Below are 13,639 nucleotides of genomic sequence, written 5' to 3'. Positions count from 1 at the left end.
TTAACCGTTAGAGCTGGGTATATTTTGTTGAAGAAGTTCCATAGGAAGACGTGAGAGGCTTATCTTTGACAGTGAAATAATAAGGAGAAGCTGGAAAGACAGAATAGGAACTATGTTCTACCAGCATGTTTGAATTCAAAGTTGACTGCCCTCAGTTTTGTTGTAAATACGCAATTCCAGTTTTATGCATTACATTCCTGCAAATTAGTGAGACATATGAGAGCCAAGTAGTGGGTAAACTTAAATATCAGACTCTTAATACATCAAAGTTGTGTTTTTTTTTTTTTTTTTTGTTCAATAGAATAGCCTATGAAAAGAATGTTTAGATGCTCTTCACTTGAAAAGGACAGATGTTTGGCAAGGATTTCTGTTCTTGTAACCATACAGTTCTCTACAAGGTCTTTTCTATTTAAAACTTCAGTCCCTGTTTTCTCAATATACTTTTTTCGGGATCAAGTTAACTTTCCCTTTTGATCACTTGTGGAGGTACGTCCACTTCTACAATCCAGCCAGTCATCACTTCTAGGTGAACTTAATGTGACTGACTTGACGATAAATCCATTACTCATGTGTAATGAATTACATGCATGTGATGGATGGAGTCAGTACATTGAGTGTGTCTGAGGGGAGTACATGTATGCACATGAGGTGTCAAAAGTAATTCAAGTGATGGGAAGCCCATTTTTGCGTAATGGCTATCTGAATGTCATAAATAACCCTTCAGTGTTAGTTGTCATTATAGCTCTCTTTTGAGAAGTGAGAACTTTTCTTACCCATCTTGGTTTGAAGACAAATGCTTCCACTGACGTCAACTACAGTTCTTAAATTGTTTTCAGTCTTAAATTTTCATGTTTCCCGGTTGATGAAGGCTGTACTTTAAGTGGTGTTATCTGTTACTAAGGTACTTCGACAATCTTTGGACAGACTGGGTCTAACGAACATTGGCATCATCGCTGCAGATGGAGATTGGAACATTTCAAAGGAGATGATAGTTGATCCATATCTTAATGATGCTGTTGAGGTAGTCGGGTAAGTGTGGGAGAAGGGAGAAGTTTTACACATGGCTTATTACTTCATTTCTGTAAGTAAATCTTCATCTCCATTTTGAGAAGTCATATATTCTTATTTCGTACTTCCTAGCCATTCCCAGTTTTGTCGCCATCGTGTACAATGGTGACTGATTACTCTTTCACGTCTTCCTCTCTTCTTTCAGTTTAGTGCATGTCTGAGGTAACCTTACCACTCCTCCGTCATTTCTTTTCAAGTGTTCAGTTAGGAGCTATATTTTAGGCTTCTTAGCACTAGTGAATGACAAGAGACTTTTAGCTAATCTGCATGTGTGCATCTTCAAAGTCAGAAAAACCTTAGGACTGAATTCTTGGTCTGCAATCAGTTTTAATTTTAGGTGAACTTGAACTTTCACACTGGAACTTACCACTCTGGGGCTTCCCATGCTTGCAGCATTCCCTGTTGCATGTCCTTTGCTTGAGATTTTTCTGGTCAAAAACCTCCTAAAGCTAGGAGTTTCTGTGTGCACACACAGATGGTGAAGTAGAAGTGAAAACAAGCATCCATAGTTTGTTTTTAAACTAATACAACCATCTCAATTTTAGCAGCTAGGAGTGCTCACTGTTGTAGTTCTAGGAAATGGCAATTTGATTGTTTGCCTGCACTCTTGCTCCATAATACACTTTCTTACTACCTTGCTTCTGTCAACTGGCTTGATACTTACTCTGCTGCTCTTGCTTTCTTGGTAATCTCCGATTTCTCAAAACTGTAAGTTGGTTTTCAAAATTTATAGCATGTTCCCAGTAGAAACGACCTATACACGTATAAATTGTTTTCACTTGTATTCACTTGTATTACATTTGTGAACTGGCTTACCTCTGTTAACCTTACTGTGATAAGAACATGCCTGTGGTCTCTAGTGTACCATTCATCCTCATTATACATAAAAGGGTGTGATACACTCATAATTTCTTAAACACGTGCATGGTCCAAAGGTTATACCACGTCAGTTATGCAGGGATTTTTTAAAGAAACTGCTTCTGTATGTGTTGAGCTTATAAAAACTGATCACCTGGAAGTAGCTGCCTGATAAATACCAATTATAATACCAGCATTGAGTAACTAATTTGGTTTAAAAACTTATGACTTAGGTTAGGCAAGACTTGAACCTCAGCAAATTACAGTGCATTAGGAAATGTTTTAGTTATGATTTCCATGCTGGTGAAACTTCCAGAATGAATGCACTGCGTGTTTATTCTTTTTTTTTTTTTAAGAGTTTGACAGAATCAAGGCTAGAAGTACCTAGTTTTGTTTGCAGCCTTTAGGATGATGGACATTTCTTTCATCTGAAAGTTCTTTTTGTCAGAGATTTTTCTTGAATGTCATAAGGATTTTTCCCCAACTCCCCCACCCGTACTGATCAGAAAAAAAAGAAGAGTTGGGAGAGCATTTCCTGTGCCGTAGCGTTGTTATTTATCAAGAAATTAAGGTTAGTACAAAATGAGAACACTATGTTTCTCAGCCAGTGCTGACTTGAAGGCACCAACTACCAGAGTTCTTGATGACCTAGGAAAAGATAATAGTATTTAGGCGTCTGTCCTTCAAATGCTCAAGTTCAGAAAGCTGCTAAGAGTACACTCTTATCTGTATGTCTCTTAGATAACTGTGTTTAGTTGTTTGCAAAATCTGCTCATCAGTCTGTTTTCCTAAATAGTCTGAAATTCTCTTCTCAGAAATCCTTTCCTGTACATTGTACTCTTTTTCAAGTATAACCCTCTCTGTGACTTTTTCTTAGTTCTTCTATTTTGAAATTAAATTTATATTGTTTTATTTACAAATTATCAAGATAATTGAAATTATTTTTTTCTCATCCATCCACAAAAAGTAACTTTTCCATTTCCTGTGTTTCCTTTCATTTTCTTTTTTCCTTTCCTTTCTCTTTCATATCAGGTAATTTTTACATTGATACCATTGCTCCCTGTGGAGCTTTATCTGTCCCTAAAATACTATTTGCAATCTGAAGCATATCTAAGGTAGACTTAAGGTAAAGTTTATAAGTTTGTTTTTTCCCCCTCCATATTTGGTGTCTGCTGGCTTGTGATTTGAAAGATAGAGGACTTCATATTTTCTCACGAGAACAAAGGCTGCCCAGCTGTTATCATTCAGTGTGTTTCATTGGTTGAAGGAGTGGTCTTCTTGAGCACATTGCTCGCCATCATTTCATACCAATGAGTTCCAGTACTTGCCATTGAAAGCAGGAATTTTGTTAGAAGAGGAACTGCTGCTAAACTGCTACTAAATCAAATTGCTTACCCCGTATTCATAAAGTGCTTGAAAATGGGAAAAATAATTGTAATATAGTTAGCTCAAGTCTTAAACTGTGTTATGTTATGCTTCCTTATTTTGTTTGCAAGACCATCTTCACTACAGTCTTCCTATGCTATTTTGATGGGTGCTATTTCTGTGTTTGTATAGTATATATTCATAGCAATTTTCTCCCAGGATGTATTATGGCTCAGTAGTACATCTTTTGTTAGACATGGATTTTGTTTGCTGTGTTTAACAAAGCCTAGCTCGATTTGTCAAGTCTTTGCTAAAGGCCTCTATGCCAATACACGATTTGACTTGAATATATTCCATGATATTCTTTTTTTTTTTTTTTTTTTCTGGTGTTTATCTGGAAGTAGACAAAGTGAAAATGATTTTCCATATTTCTCAATGATTTAAGTTATCTTCCACTTGTAAGCCATTACAGTGGACAGTTAGTGCATGTTAGGTGGTAGGAAAAAAATCTGCCTTCATCAGTTTTTGTTTACCAGACAGAAAAAATCACATTTTATTTCTAGTTGATGTAGCATGAGTGTTTTCTAATACAATGATCAAATAACAGAAACAATTCAGGTTGGTTTTTTTCCCCTGTCTCCTAGTGTCTGTTATTTAAAAATCATGGTAATTCTTAATGAACAAATATGATGGGTGATGTATTTAAGAGCTATTTGTCAATGACTGTGGCTTTTATGTAAGGGGTTCTTGTTCTGTTGATTTTCATAGTTAATATGGTTGCAACTTGAGAAGAATCATTAGTCTTATGATCCAGGAATGCTTTCTCGGTTCAGCAGGAAGAGCAAGTTCACTTCACTTCACTGTTGTTTGCTCTTTCTGAGGTAGAAAACATTTGCGATAAGAGAGAAAAATGAATTGACTATGCTAAACTGGTGCAAGAAAAAAGATTAATTATGGAAAATCCTGTCTTCTGGATTTATTTTATGATTTTGGAACAGGCTGCTTTTTCTATGATTTTAAACAGGATTTTTGTATTACGTGGTTCAAAGCACAATCTGTAACTGATCTTAAGCCATAATGTTTGTTTCAATTAAAACCAATAGATTTTACTGGTAGAATAGCCTTGTCTTTTTAATTTTTCTCTTTTTTTTTTTTTTTGGGTCTTATTTCTGGGCATGTTATCTGTAATTAGATAGAATTATTGACTAACTTGGTTTGCACAGGACCTCGGGAGGTCATCTGGTTGAACCTCTGCATCAAGCAAGTGAAATTACCTTGTGGTGCTGAGGTTTATTCAGCTTTAGTATCTTCACAACCCCTTTGGGCAACTTACTCTGTATGTTAGAGCACGCTCATGCTCTTTTTTTTTTTTTTTTTTTTTTTTCCCTTTAAGTTCTATGTGTAACCGAATTTTTCATAAGTCCACAGCCTGTACAGTTGCAAGGGGTTATTGTGTCCCGGGTGTAGGACTTGGTGTTTTCATCTGTTGAACTTGACGAGGTTCCTGTCAGCCTGTTTTTACTAGTCTGTTAATTCCCTTTAAATAACAGCCCTTCTGTGTGGTAGATAACCGGTTGTGTAGGCCAGCTCTGGTAGGCAGCTCAGCCCCACACAGCCACTTGTTCTCTCCTCCCTAATGGGGTAGGGGTGAGAATCAGAAGGGTCAAAGTGAGAAAAATTATGGGTTGAGAAAAAGACAGTTTAAAAGGGAAAGCAAAATCTGGGTGTGCGAGCAAAGCAAAATACAAACTTCCTGAGTTTTATTAAAGACATCAAACAGTACTGGCCCTAATACCAGCCTTTGGGGACATCGCTAGCAATCTGTTGTAGAAAGCAACTGTGTTTGTCAGATAGGATTTGCCCTTGGTAAATCCACGCTGCCGTTCCCAGACATCCTCCTGTCCTTCCTGTGCTTGGAAATGGCTTCCAGGAAGACTTGCTCTATAACCTTCCTGGGGACCGAGGCTAGAGCAATGGACTTAACAGTTTCTCATAGCTTCCTTGAAGACGGGCATTAAAACTGTTTTTCTCTGGTCATTAGGAACCTGTCCTAATCGCTACATACTTTAGCCTTTGTATGTATGTTAAGTCTGCAAACCAAATACTGCCTTACTCTAATGCGAGATGTAGCAGGAAAATACTATGCAGAAGTAATACTAACATTGTATTCAGACAAAGTTCTCAAGACTTTGGGGCAGGAAATCTTGATGTTTTAGGCTAAGGTCAGACTGCACATAAGCAAGTTCAGATTCTGATCTGTGGGAAAAAAAAAAAATCTTGCAGCACTGTTTCAGGTTGTGTTCCCTGTTAGAGAAGATCATATATGATAGAAATACCCAGGCTGATTTGAAGATAGTTAGGCATTTGATGTTATCTGAATTTACAAGTACAGCACATGCTGTTTAGGGGACCTCTGGACTACATCGTTAGACTTGGTCTTATGTGACGTTTTAGATTTGCTTCATTGACTTTGAAGGCCTTAAAATGTCTCCAGGGAAGTGTACAGTGGTTGCAGTTTTAAAACTCAAAATAAAATGGAGCTGAGTAATAAGGTGTGTGTGTTGGTGTTTTTCTCATTTCTTGTTTCAGTTGTGTTTAGGAAGAACCAATCTCATTTGTGTTGCTTCATTGTTAAACTGAAATAGTTCATTAGCAGGGATAACGGGGAATCAATTCCTTTTCTTAATTGAATGTTTACTGTGCTTTCACAAGGTTTTTTAAGTTACAGTTCAGTTGTCCTTGCTGTCTGTGTGGTCCTTGTAGCTTAACCCTCAGCATTGTAACATCTAAGTGGCTGATCTGCAAATAGTGTCTTGCATGAAATGTGATATGCTTTGTCTTTATCTGCAGAAAATAAGAACCAAATGTTTTTCATTTTTCCTTCTGTCATGTGCTTTGGGGTTTGGCATGGTAGAGGAAGGTGTCCTTCTTTGAAGGCACTTTGTACTCGACAATCTATTACATCTTGTTTTATGTAACAGTTGTTGTCTGAGTGAAAACAAGAATTGGAACATGATTTGTTTTGAAATATGTTCAAATAGTGCTGAAGAAGATGCTGCCTTTCCCGATATAAATTTTTAACAATTTGAAAAACATTTTTTTATTTCTCCCTTCTCTCTATTCTTTGCTTTCCGTTTTTTTTCCCAAAGCTGTTGAGATACACATTGGATAAGCACGGTCTGCAGCAGGTGAGGATCATAGCCAGCGATAGACTGTGGGAGCCCATTTCCTTTGTCTTGCTGCTTGACTCTGAGCTCCACGGAGTGGTCGATGTCATTGGGTAGGGGGTTCTCTCTTTTTTTCTTTCTTGGTGGTTTGTTTGTGGTTTGTTTTCATCTTGCCTATTTATAACTAGCACAGCCAAAGCTTCACCCCTCTATACTGTTACTGGCAATGAAAGGACTGATGCTATAGCATTTCTTACTAACCCACATCAAATGACCTTGGCTGTTGTTCTCGTGACAGCCTCAACCCCTTAACTGAATTGTGAGTTTCCTATCACGTGGAAGATTCCTATTGGCTGTGGCTGCACTTTTGATGAATTGAAGGTTTTTTTGGACAATCTTGTTTATTCTGAGGGTTGTTTTGGTTCCTGTATTTGGCATGCAAAAAGCACTTCAGCTTTATAGAGTTTTGTGTACAGCCTTATATTACTGACTTCCGCTGGTCTGTTACAGAAATGGGCATGATCCAGAAATGAATTGGGGCTGTGATTCTTTTTGTTTTAGTTATAATAATGTCTTGATTCTTAGTTCCCATTTTGTTTTGATGGAAAGATTTTGTTTGGAAAGCATGTGACCAGCTGACTTGTTTTTCTAGTTCTGGGTTTCATCATATAATGCTAATATTTTACAAAAGTAGTAGACTAAATGTGAGATTGATTACTGACTTGTCTGCTGAGTGGATATGTGTGTAAGGCTTGTTCATTAACTTTTCTTTTTGTAGTAGCTCTAAATTTTAATTATTAGATTCCATGAACTTGCCTGACCCAATCACATGCTTCAAATGTGCCTGTTCCTTGCTTCACCTTGAGTCCTTTTCATTCATCTTTATAATCTGACCCACAGGAGGTGCAGAAATAAAGGTTTTCCCTCCAAATCAATCCCTCCTCCCATTCTGAACAACAAGAAGTATCCTGGCAGTTTTTTGCCAGTAGTCTCGGATCATTTGTGGATCATCAAGTGAAAGCAATTGTGAACTCACTCTGGTTGCATACAAAGCCACAGTAGTTACCACGATCCCAACGTAGTGAGCATGCTTCCTGTCTGGCTTTTGGCAGCTACAAGTATGTATCCAGAGTCAGTTCCTGAAGCTCAACGTTTTTTACACTGTCTTATTAAGCTGTAGTTGCTTAATTCTTTGCAAGTGTGAGTTTTACGGGAGATGAAATACTCTCCTGTGTAACGGATAATGAGTTGGCTACTGGACATCTAGTGGTGCGTGGTATCATCATCGTGGTATCTTGGAAAAAAAAAATTGTTGGCTTTCTTTTTAGTTCAAAAGTATTTCAAATAGCCAGGATTTTTTCATGAATGCACAGAAAATCAGTTTTGAACTTGGTAACATAATTTGTTACTTGGTAACATAAATTGTTACTGGTCTGTCATCAGACAAGCTGGATGGGAGATTAGTTAAAGCTGCTGCTTTTGTTTTATTTTGCACTGTTTGCATCCAGGCTTCATCTGCAAGATGCTGTAATGGCTAGAAATTAGAGGGAGCCCTGAAGACACACTGTAAAACCATTAATAGATGTTCACCCACATAGGAATGACGCAGGTCACCAAAGCTCTTTATAATGTGCTATTTCTAAAGAGCTTTTCAGAGCTATTACTGTTGCATCAATTTTACCAGTGAAATGAAATATAATGAATTATAAGCAGGTATTTCTCCTACTTTGAACATATTTAAATTACGGTGAAGCTCTTGAAAACAATTTTTTTCACAGATAGGCTTGTTACTTCCACAGTAGTACTTTAGATGTGCTACTTGTTTGTAACACAGTTAAACCAGTTAGATTTTTGCAATCTATACAGTTAGAGACCAAGCTATTCTGACTCTAATATGTTGAAAATTTACCACCCTCTTACTCCCCCTCGCTCTTCCTGCTATTAATTGAAAGAAAATAGGGATCGTTTAGAAAGTGTCAGTGGGTTTAGGAGTAACAACTTTCATTTTCACCTTCTATAAATTTATTATGCCATTAGGTGACAATTCAGTCTTTTTGGTTACCAGCGTATGTGTTCTTAATCACATCTGTTCTAAACACATTTGGCTGAATGTGTCACAGAAAACCAGACCTTTTAAAGAAATTTGATATTATGCCCAAACTAGCAACCTAAGAAAAGCAAGACAGTGTTGTGACGTTACTCCATGGTGGAATCATGCTGTGGTGTCTGCAGAGTGGGAATGCAAACTGTCCCAAGTCCCTCCCAGGCCTGTGTGCTGACACAGAATCAGAAGTAGGAAAGACAGTGGTGTTAGCTGATGATTTCTGTTTTCCAGACATGTTTTTGAGAACTAGATTTTGAGGTTTTTACAGGTAGTGCTTTCCTGCAAATCTTCGTTGTAGTGTATTACACAGGCTGGTCTTTTTAAGATTTATTTTATTTCTATGGCCTTGTACTGATGTGTGGGAGAAAAATGGTGGGGAAATGTACTATTTCTATCCTTGTTTTCTCCTGCAGATAATTGCTATATGTAAAACAGAAAATAACACGAAGTCTTTTGTTTGTTTGTTTTTTAACAAAGTTATCCAAATGAAGTCACTGTGGGCAATTGTGCAAAAGCAGCATTTGCAATCCATAAGTATAAGAACTTTTCTTAATTGATATTATTTTCTTAATATATCTGATTTAGTTTAGCTGCCCTACACAGGCAACTGTGTGTTGTGTTTTGCGTTTTTTTTTGCCATTGGAGTTATATTGCTTCGTCATCTGCTGTATAAAACACACTCAATCTCATAATAGTTAATATTTTAAAAACACTTTGTTAGCACTTTAAAGCTAGAGGCCCTGATGCTGAACCAACCATCTACTGGTTCCAGAGAGACTGAAAGAAGGAGAGAACGATGAAAATATTTTTTAATAAATGACAGTGGTTTGAAGAATTCAAACACTGATAGTAATAGCTTTGGGTAAATTCTTCTCTTGCAGTGACAAGAGGTTTAAAGGTATGTGTCACTTCTGTTGTATTTCTCTCCTTTCATTACCTTTTCTCCACCAAGATCCATTCTTTTTCCCCCTTTCATGATACACATCACTTTTTGTTCTCTCTTTGAAATGGTCTTCTGTTATACTGTGTCTGACTGCTCTTTTGAGCAGAGAATCCAAAATCCCACTGTTTCTGCTGAAGCATCACTTCTGTAAGTGATACAAAAAATCTACTCCATGTCATCTTTTCAGGCAGCAAGAAAGGTAGGTGTTTAGGTGTTCGTGATTTTTCTTGAAATATTAATCAGGATGCTCAAGTCTCTCCATATGGTAGTGGCCCTTGAGTCGACCAATTATTTCCTGATGGTAGTTGAAGTATAGTCACTCCTTTGTAGGAGTTTTCATTTCCAGTGAGATAAAAAGGTTGTTTTCACTACTGAAGGAGCAGAGCATGCTGTTCTGGACACAGCTGATCTCCTGTCCTTTGCTGCACATCTTTTGTTAGTTGTTGAGGCTGTGGAGTGGCACAAGACATCTAAAAGAGGGCTGTAGCATGATCTAGTGTTTTCTTTAAATATAAATTGCATAGAGTTCAACAAATCCAGCACATACTGTGTGTGAAAGCCTTCACTGTAATCTGATAGCAAATGTTTATTTTGTGCATTTGGGTGGGTCTTCTTAAAGTATACACTCTACAGTGCTATTAAAAGTTTAAAAAAAGATTTATGTACTTATTTTTTAGGAAGTTAGTTTTTGTATGGAATAGGAGTTACACGCTCTTTAGTCATGTCCCACTTTTTAAGGACTAATCTAGATATTAATGAAAGTAAATTCATTAATTTGGTTAACAGCAGTGTTAAGTGAAAAGCAAATACAGTGGAAGTTGTGTTCATTAACAGTAGAAATTGCATCAAAGAGTAGAGAAAAACTATTCATTTCTCAATTGATGGTGAAACTGTTTTACTTGATTGCATACCAATGGGACAAAACAAGAACGTTGTAAGTGTGTGGGCTTTAAGTGAAGCATAGCTGTCAGTAAAGATACACTGAAGGAGTCTGCCTCTAGAACCTGTTTCTTCTCCCTGTAACTTTAATCCTGTTTATCATCCCTATTTTTTCCAATTTATTTCCATAGCTTTAGCTTTTAGCTGCTGTTTGTACTTCCAGGCTTCAAATTTTATTTTTGTGATAAGTGCTCTTTCTTTTTAAAATGTGTGTAGGGCTCACTATCCTGGAACAAAAACGGTGCCAAATGCGTTGCTGACTAAGAAGAAACTGTGGTCTTCAGAAGATTACAGTACTTTCAACGATGAAGTAGGTGCAGGCTGCTGGGCTCGGATCCTGAACCAGAACTACGTGAATGGAAACATGACCTCGTAAGTGCTGTGCACTGTTGCTCGCCTTCACTACTTCATGTGTAAGAATTGTTTCAGGTACTATATAACACATCCACTATGGTAATATGACAGGTAAACTGAAACTTTCTCCACTGTCAGTCTGAATTCAAGTATAGTAAGGTATGAAGTCTGCTGTCCTTGCCACTTTCTGGGGTAGAAGCTCCATAAGTTTTAATATGTTCTTGAGATTCTGCAGTATCCCATGGCTTATGCAGATGAGTTCAGATGCTTTTGAGACCCTGATGATATTTGTTAAGAAGGGAATGTTCTTAAGAAGAACTAAAACACGAAAAACATTGGAGGAAAATAACAATAAAGCTAATTTATCTCTGTTTTTCTTAGGGTTTTTTTCAAGTTGTTTGTCTTCAGTAGACAAAGTAGGTGTGGGTGTCATTATCTGGATTTTTTGGTCCAACTTCTTTCCCAGGCTCCGTTCTAAAACTTGCTGCAGACTTTTGATATGTTTACTGTTTTCTGTGCATTTTCTTTCTGAACTGAAATCTGGAAGAAAGCTAGTCTGTTTATTGGGAAATCACATAACTTGTAGTATTAGAGGAGAATAGAAAACACACTTTGATGTTTCCAGTGCAATGACTACTAATCTGAAAGAAAAAAAAAAAAAAAGATTGAAAAAAAAAAATCTTATTAAAAAAATGTAGACATCAAGATCTAAGCATAATTGTTCAAAGCTTTTTAGTTTTTATGTAACTTCATTTTGGAACAATAAAGAAAAATGGTTTTTGTCTGAAACACTTGAAATGGAGCACAGCATAAAGCACCTGCCTACTTGTAAAGGGAAGTTTCTTGAGTCACGTGGTTTCTATGAATCTCTGTCTGCTCTGCAAGCTGAAATTTTCTAACATGAATACTTCCTATGTGAACTCCCGACCATTCCAGTTACCTCTTGACTCTCATATGCTTTAATATCTTATTCTGGGGTCTTTCTTTTCCCATTTTTTTTTCGTTTTGATAAGCCCTTTTTAATTATATATGCCGCAATTGTTTAGCAACCTGACAGCAAGACCTAAATACAATTCTATTGTATTTAAAAATCATTGTGGAATATTTGATATATGGACTTGGAATTACTGAAGTTATCTTGGCTTTTATATTGTAAATCAACTTCCTGCTGAAAGGCAGCTTATCTTTCTTGCTAAGCTTGTTCCCTTTGAACTTGAGTTCTCTACGTTCCTTTTCCACGTTTGAAACTCTGCAGAACAAGTTCAATGTGAGCAAGTTGTTGAGTTTACAACTCAAGAGGTGTTTATTTTATGAGCAACTTTTGTAGGATTTCAGGATCTTTTCTGGAATGCATATATAGTGTGATAAATCTGTGGCAACGACTTCAGAACATGAGGCCTTTTCACTCATCTGTATGCAGTGGCAGAACAGCATGCCAGCTTTTGCTTTCTACATAACTGCTTTATTAAGCTGCACTTCCATACTTATGGTGCACAGGTCTTAAGTTTAAGGTCCTAGCAGAAGATTTTCAATGAAGACCAAATCAAAAGACCTGAAGTAATTAACCTTGTCAGTGTTGTGACAGCTGCTTGAAATGGCAACAACTCCTAGAGGATGCCTGGTTAGCGTTGTTATCTGTCATTATTTGTATAGATAAAGGAAGTATTTTTTTTTCAGTGGTACTTCCACTGTCTCACCCCTCCATCCTCACCAAAAAAAAATAATAAATTGCCAGCAGCAACAGCCAGCCAAACAAAAAAAACCCCAAAACCCACCTCAACAAAAAGCTGTAAACCTTAATAACTTAACTTTTTTTCCCCTTCAAAACAGGAAGAAAGGTAAATATGAGTCGTTAATCAGTGCACATTTCCTAAGAGGTTCTCAACACTGAAAGTTGATTTGTTTTGTTTTCCTCTCCTGTTTTATTTTTATTTATTTATTTTCTCCTTTAGCTGGAAAGATATTTTTTTGGGGGTGTATGCTGCAGAAAAGAAGCATAAATTCTTGTACCAAGTTCATCTAATACTACCTGTATGAATGAAGGAAGCATAAATTCTTGTACCAAGTTCATCTAATACTACCTGTATGAATGAAGCAAGCAAACCTGTTTTTCTTCCAGAACCATTGCATGGAACTTGGTAGCTAGTTACTATGAAGAGTTGCCCTTTGGTCGATGTGGATTAATGACAGCACAAGAGCCGTGGAGTGGCCACTACAAAGTAGAAGCTCCTATCTGGATTACAGGTAAAAAGTTTGTGGGTAAAAGTGTGATTGTCTAACACGGAGCATAACTGTACTTATTTAGTGTTTTTATGTTTATTATTTTTTGTGGAAAGTTTTGTGAATACTTCGAAGAAGAAAAAAAACTCCTTTCAATAGAAAGCAGAAAGATCTAGTAGCAAGGGAAATCTTAATACTTCACCATTAGATACAGCGTAAATAAGTAAACTACTGCCTTCTATAACTGTTACTACTAAAGTATTTTGATCTGAAGGGCCCATAAAGGTTAGCGTAATTTCCTAGTTCCTTTCTGTCTTTTTTTTGGTAATCCTTAAGTAGACATTTGATACCTCTCAATTTGAGAAAATGGAACAAAGAACCTCTGTATTCTTGTCCTGCTTGAGATTCGTGGCTTGTGTAAGTCAGCACTTCCTTGTGCTTGGGAAAAGGGGAATACGTTCTATGGACACACATATTCATTGCCTACTCTGTAGTCCTTTAATATTTTACTGTCTTTGCCACAGTTCGGTAGAGCAGGTAGCATATGCAATGCTATAAAGGAGTAACAAGGCAAATGCTTTCACTTTTATTCTTCTGCTAGTTACCTGTATATATAAAAAC

General features: G+C 36.9%; 1 protein-coding gene across 3 annotated transcripts in view; it reads left to right on the top strand.

The window, feature by feature from the left end:
- GALC (galactosylceramidase) overlaps positions 1–13,639 on the top strand; it is a 38,823-nt gene that overhangs the window by 12,978 nt on the left and 12,206 nt on the right. For 2 of the 3 annotated variants that reach the window (XM_074148653.1, XM_074148655.1), the window contains exons 7-9: positions 6,441–6,571; positions 10,661–10,816; positions 12,918–13,042. In XM_074148653.1, the coding sequence (XP_074004754.1) occupies positions 6,441–6,571; positions 10,661–10,816; positions 12,918–13,042 (412 nt within the window). Of the gene's footprint in view, positions 1–901; positions 1,030–6,440; positions 6,572–10,660; positions 10,817–12,917; positions 13,043–13,639 lie in introns of all 3 variants that reach the window. The other variant, XM_074148654.1, reaches the window with a different exon arrangement.

Source organism: Numenius arquata, chromosome 6 (assembly GCF_964106895.1).
Source record: "Numenius arquata chromosome 6, bNumArq3.hap1.1, whole genome shotgun sequence".
In the NCBI taxonomy this organism is placed as follows: Eukaryota; Metazoa; Chordata; class Aves; order Charadriiformes; family Scolopacidae; genus Numenius; species Numenius arquata.
This window is presented reverse-complemented; position numbering and strand designations above follow the sequence as displayed.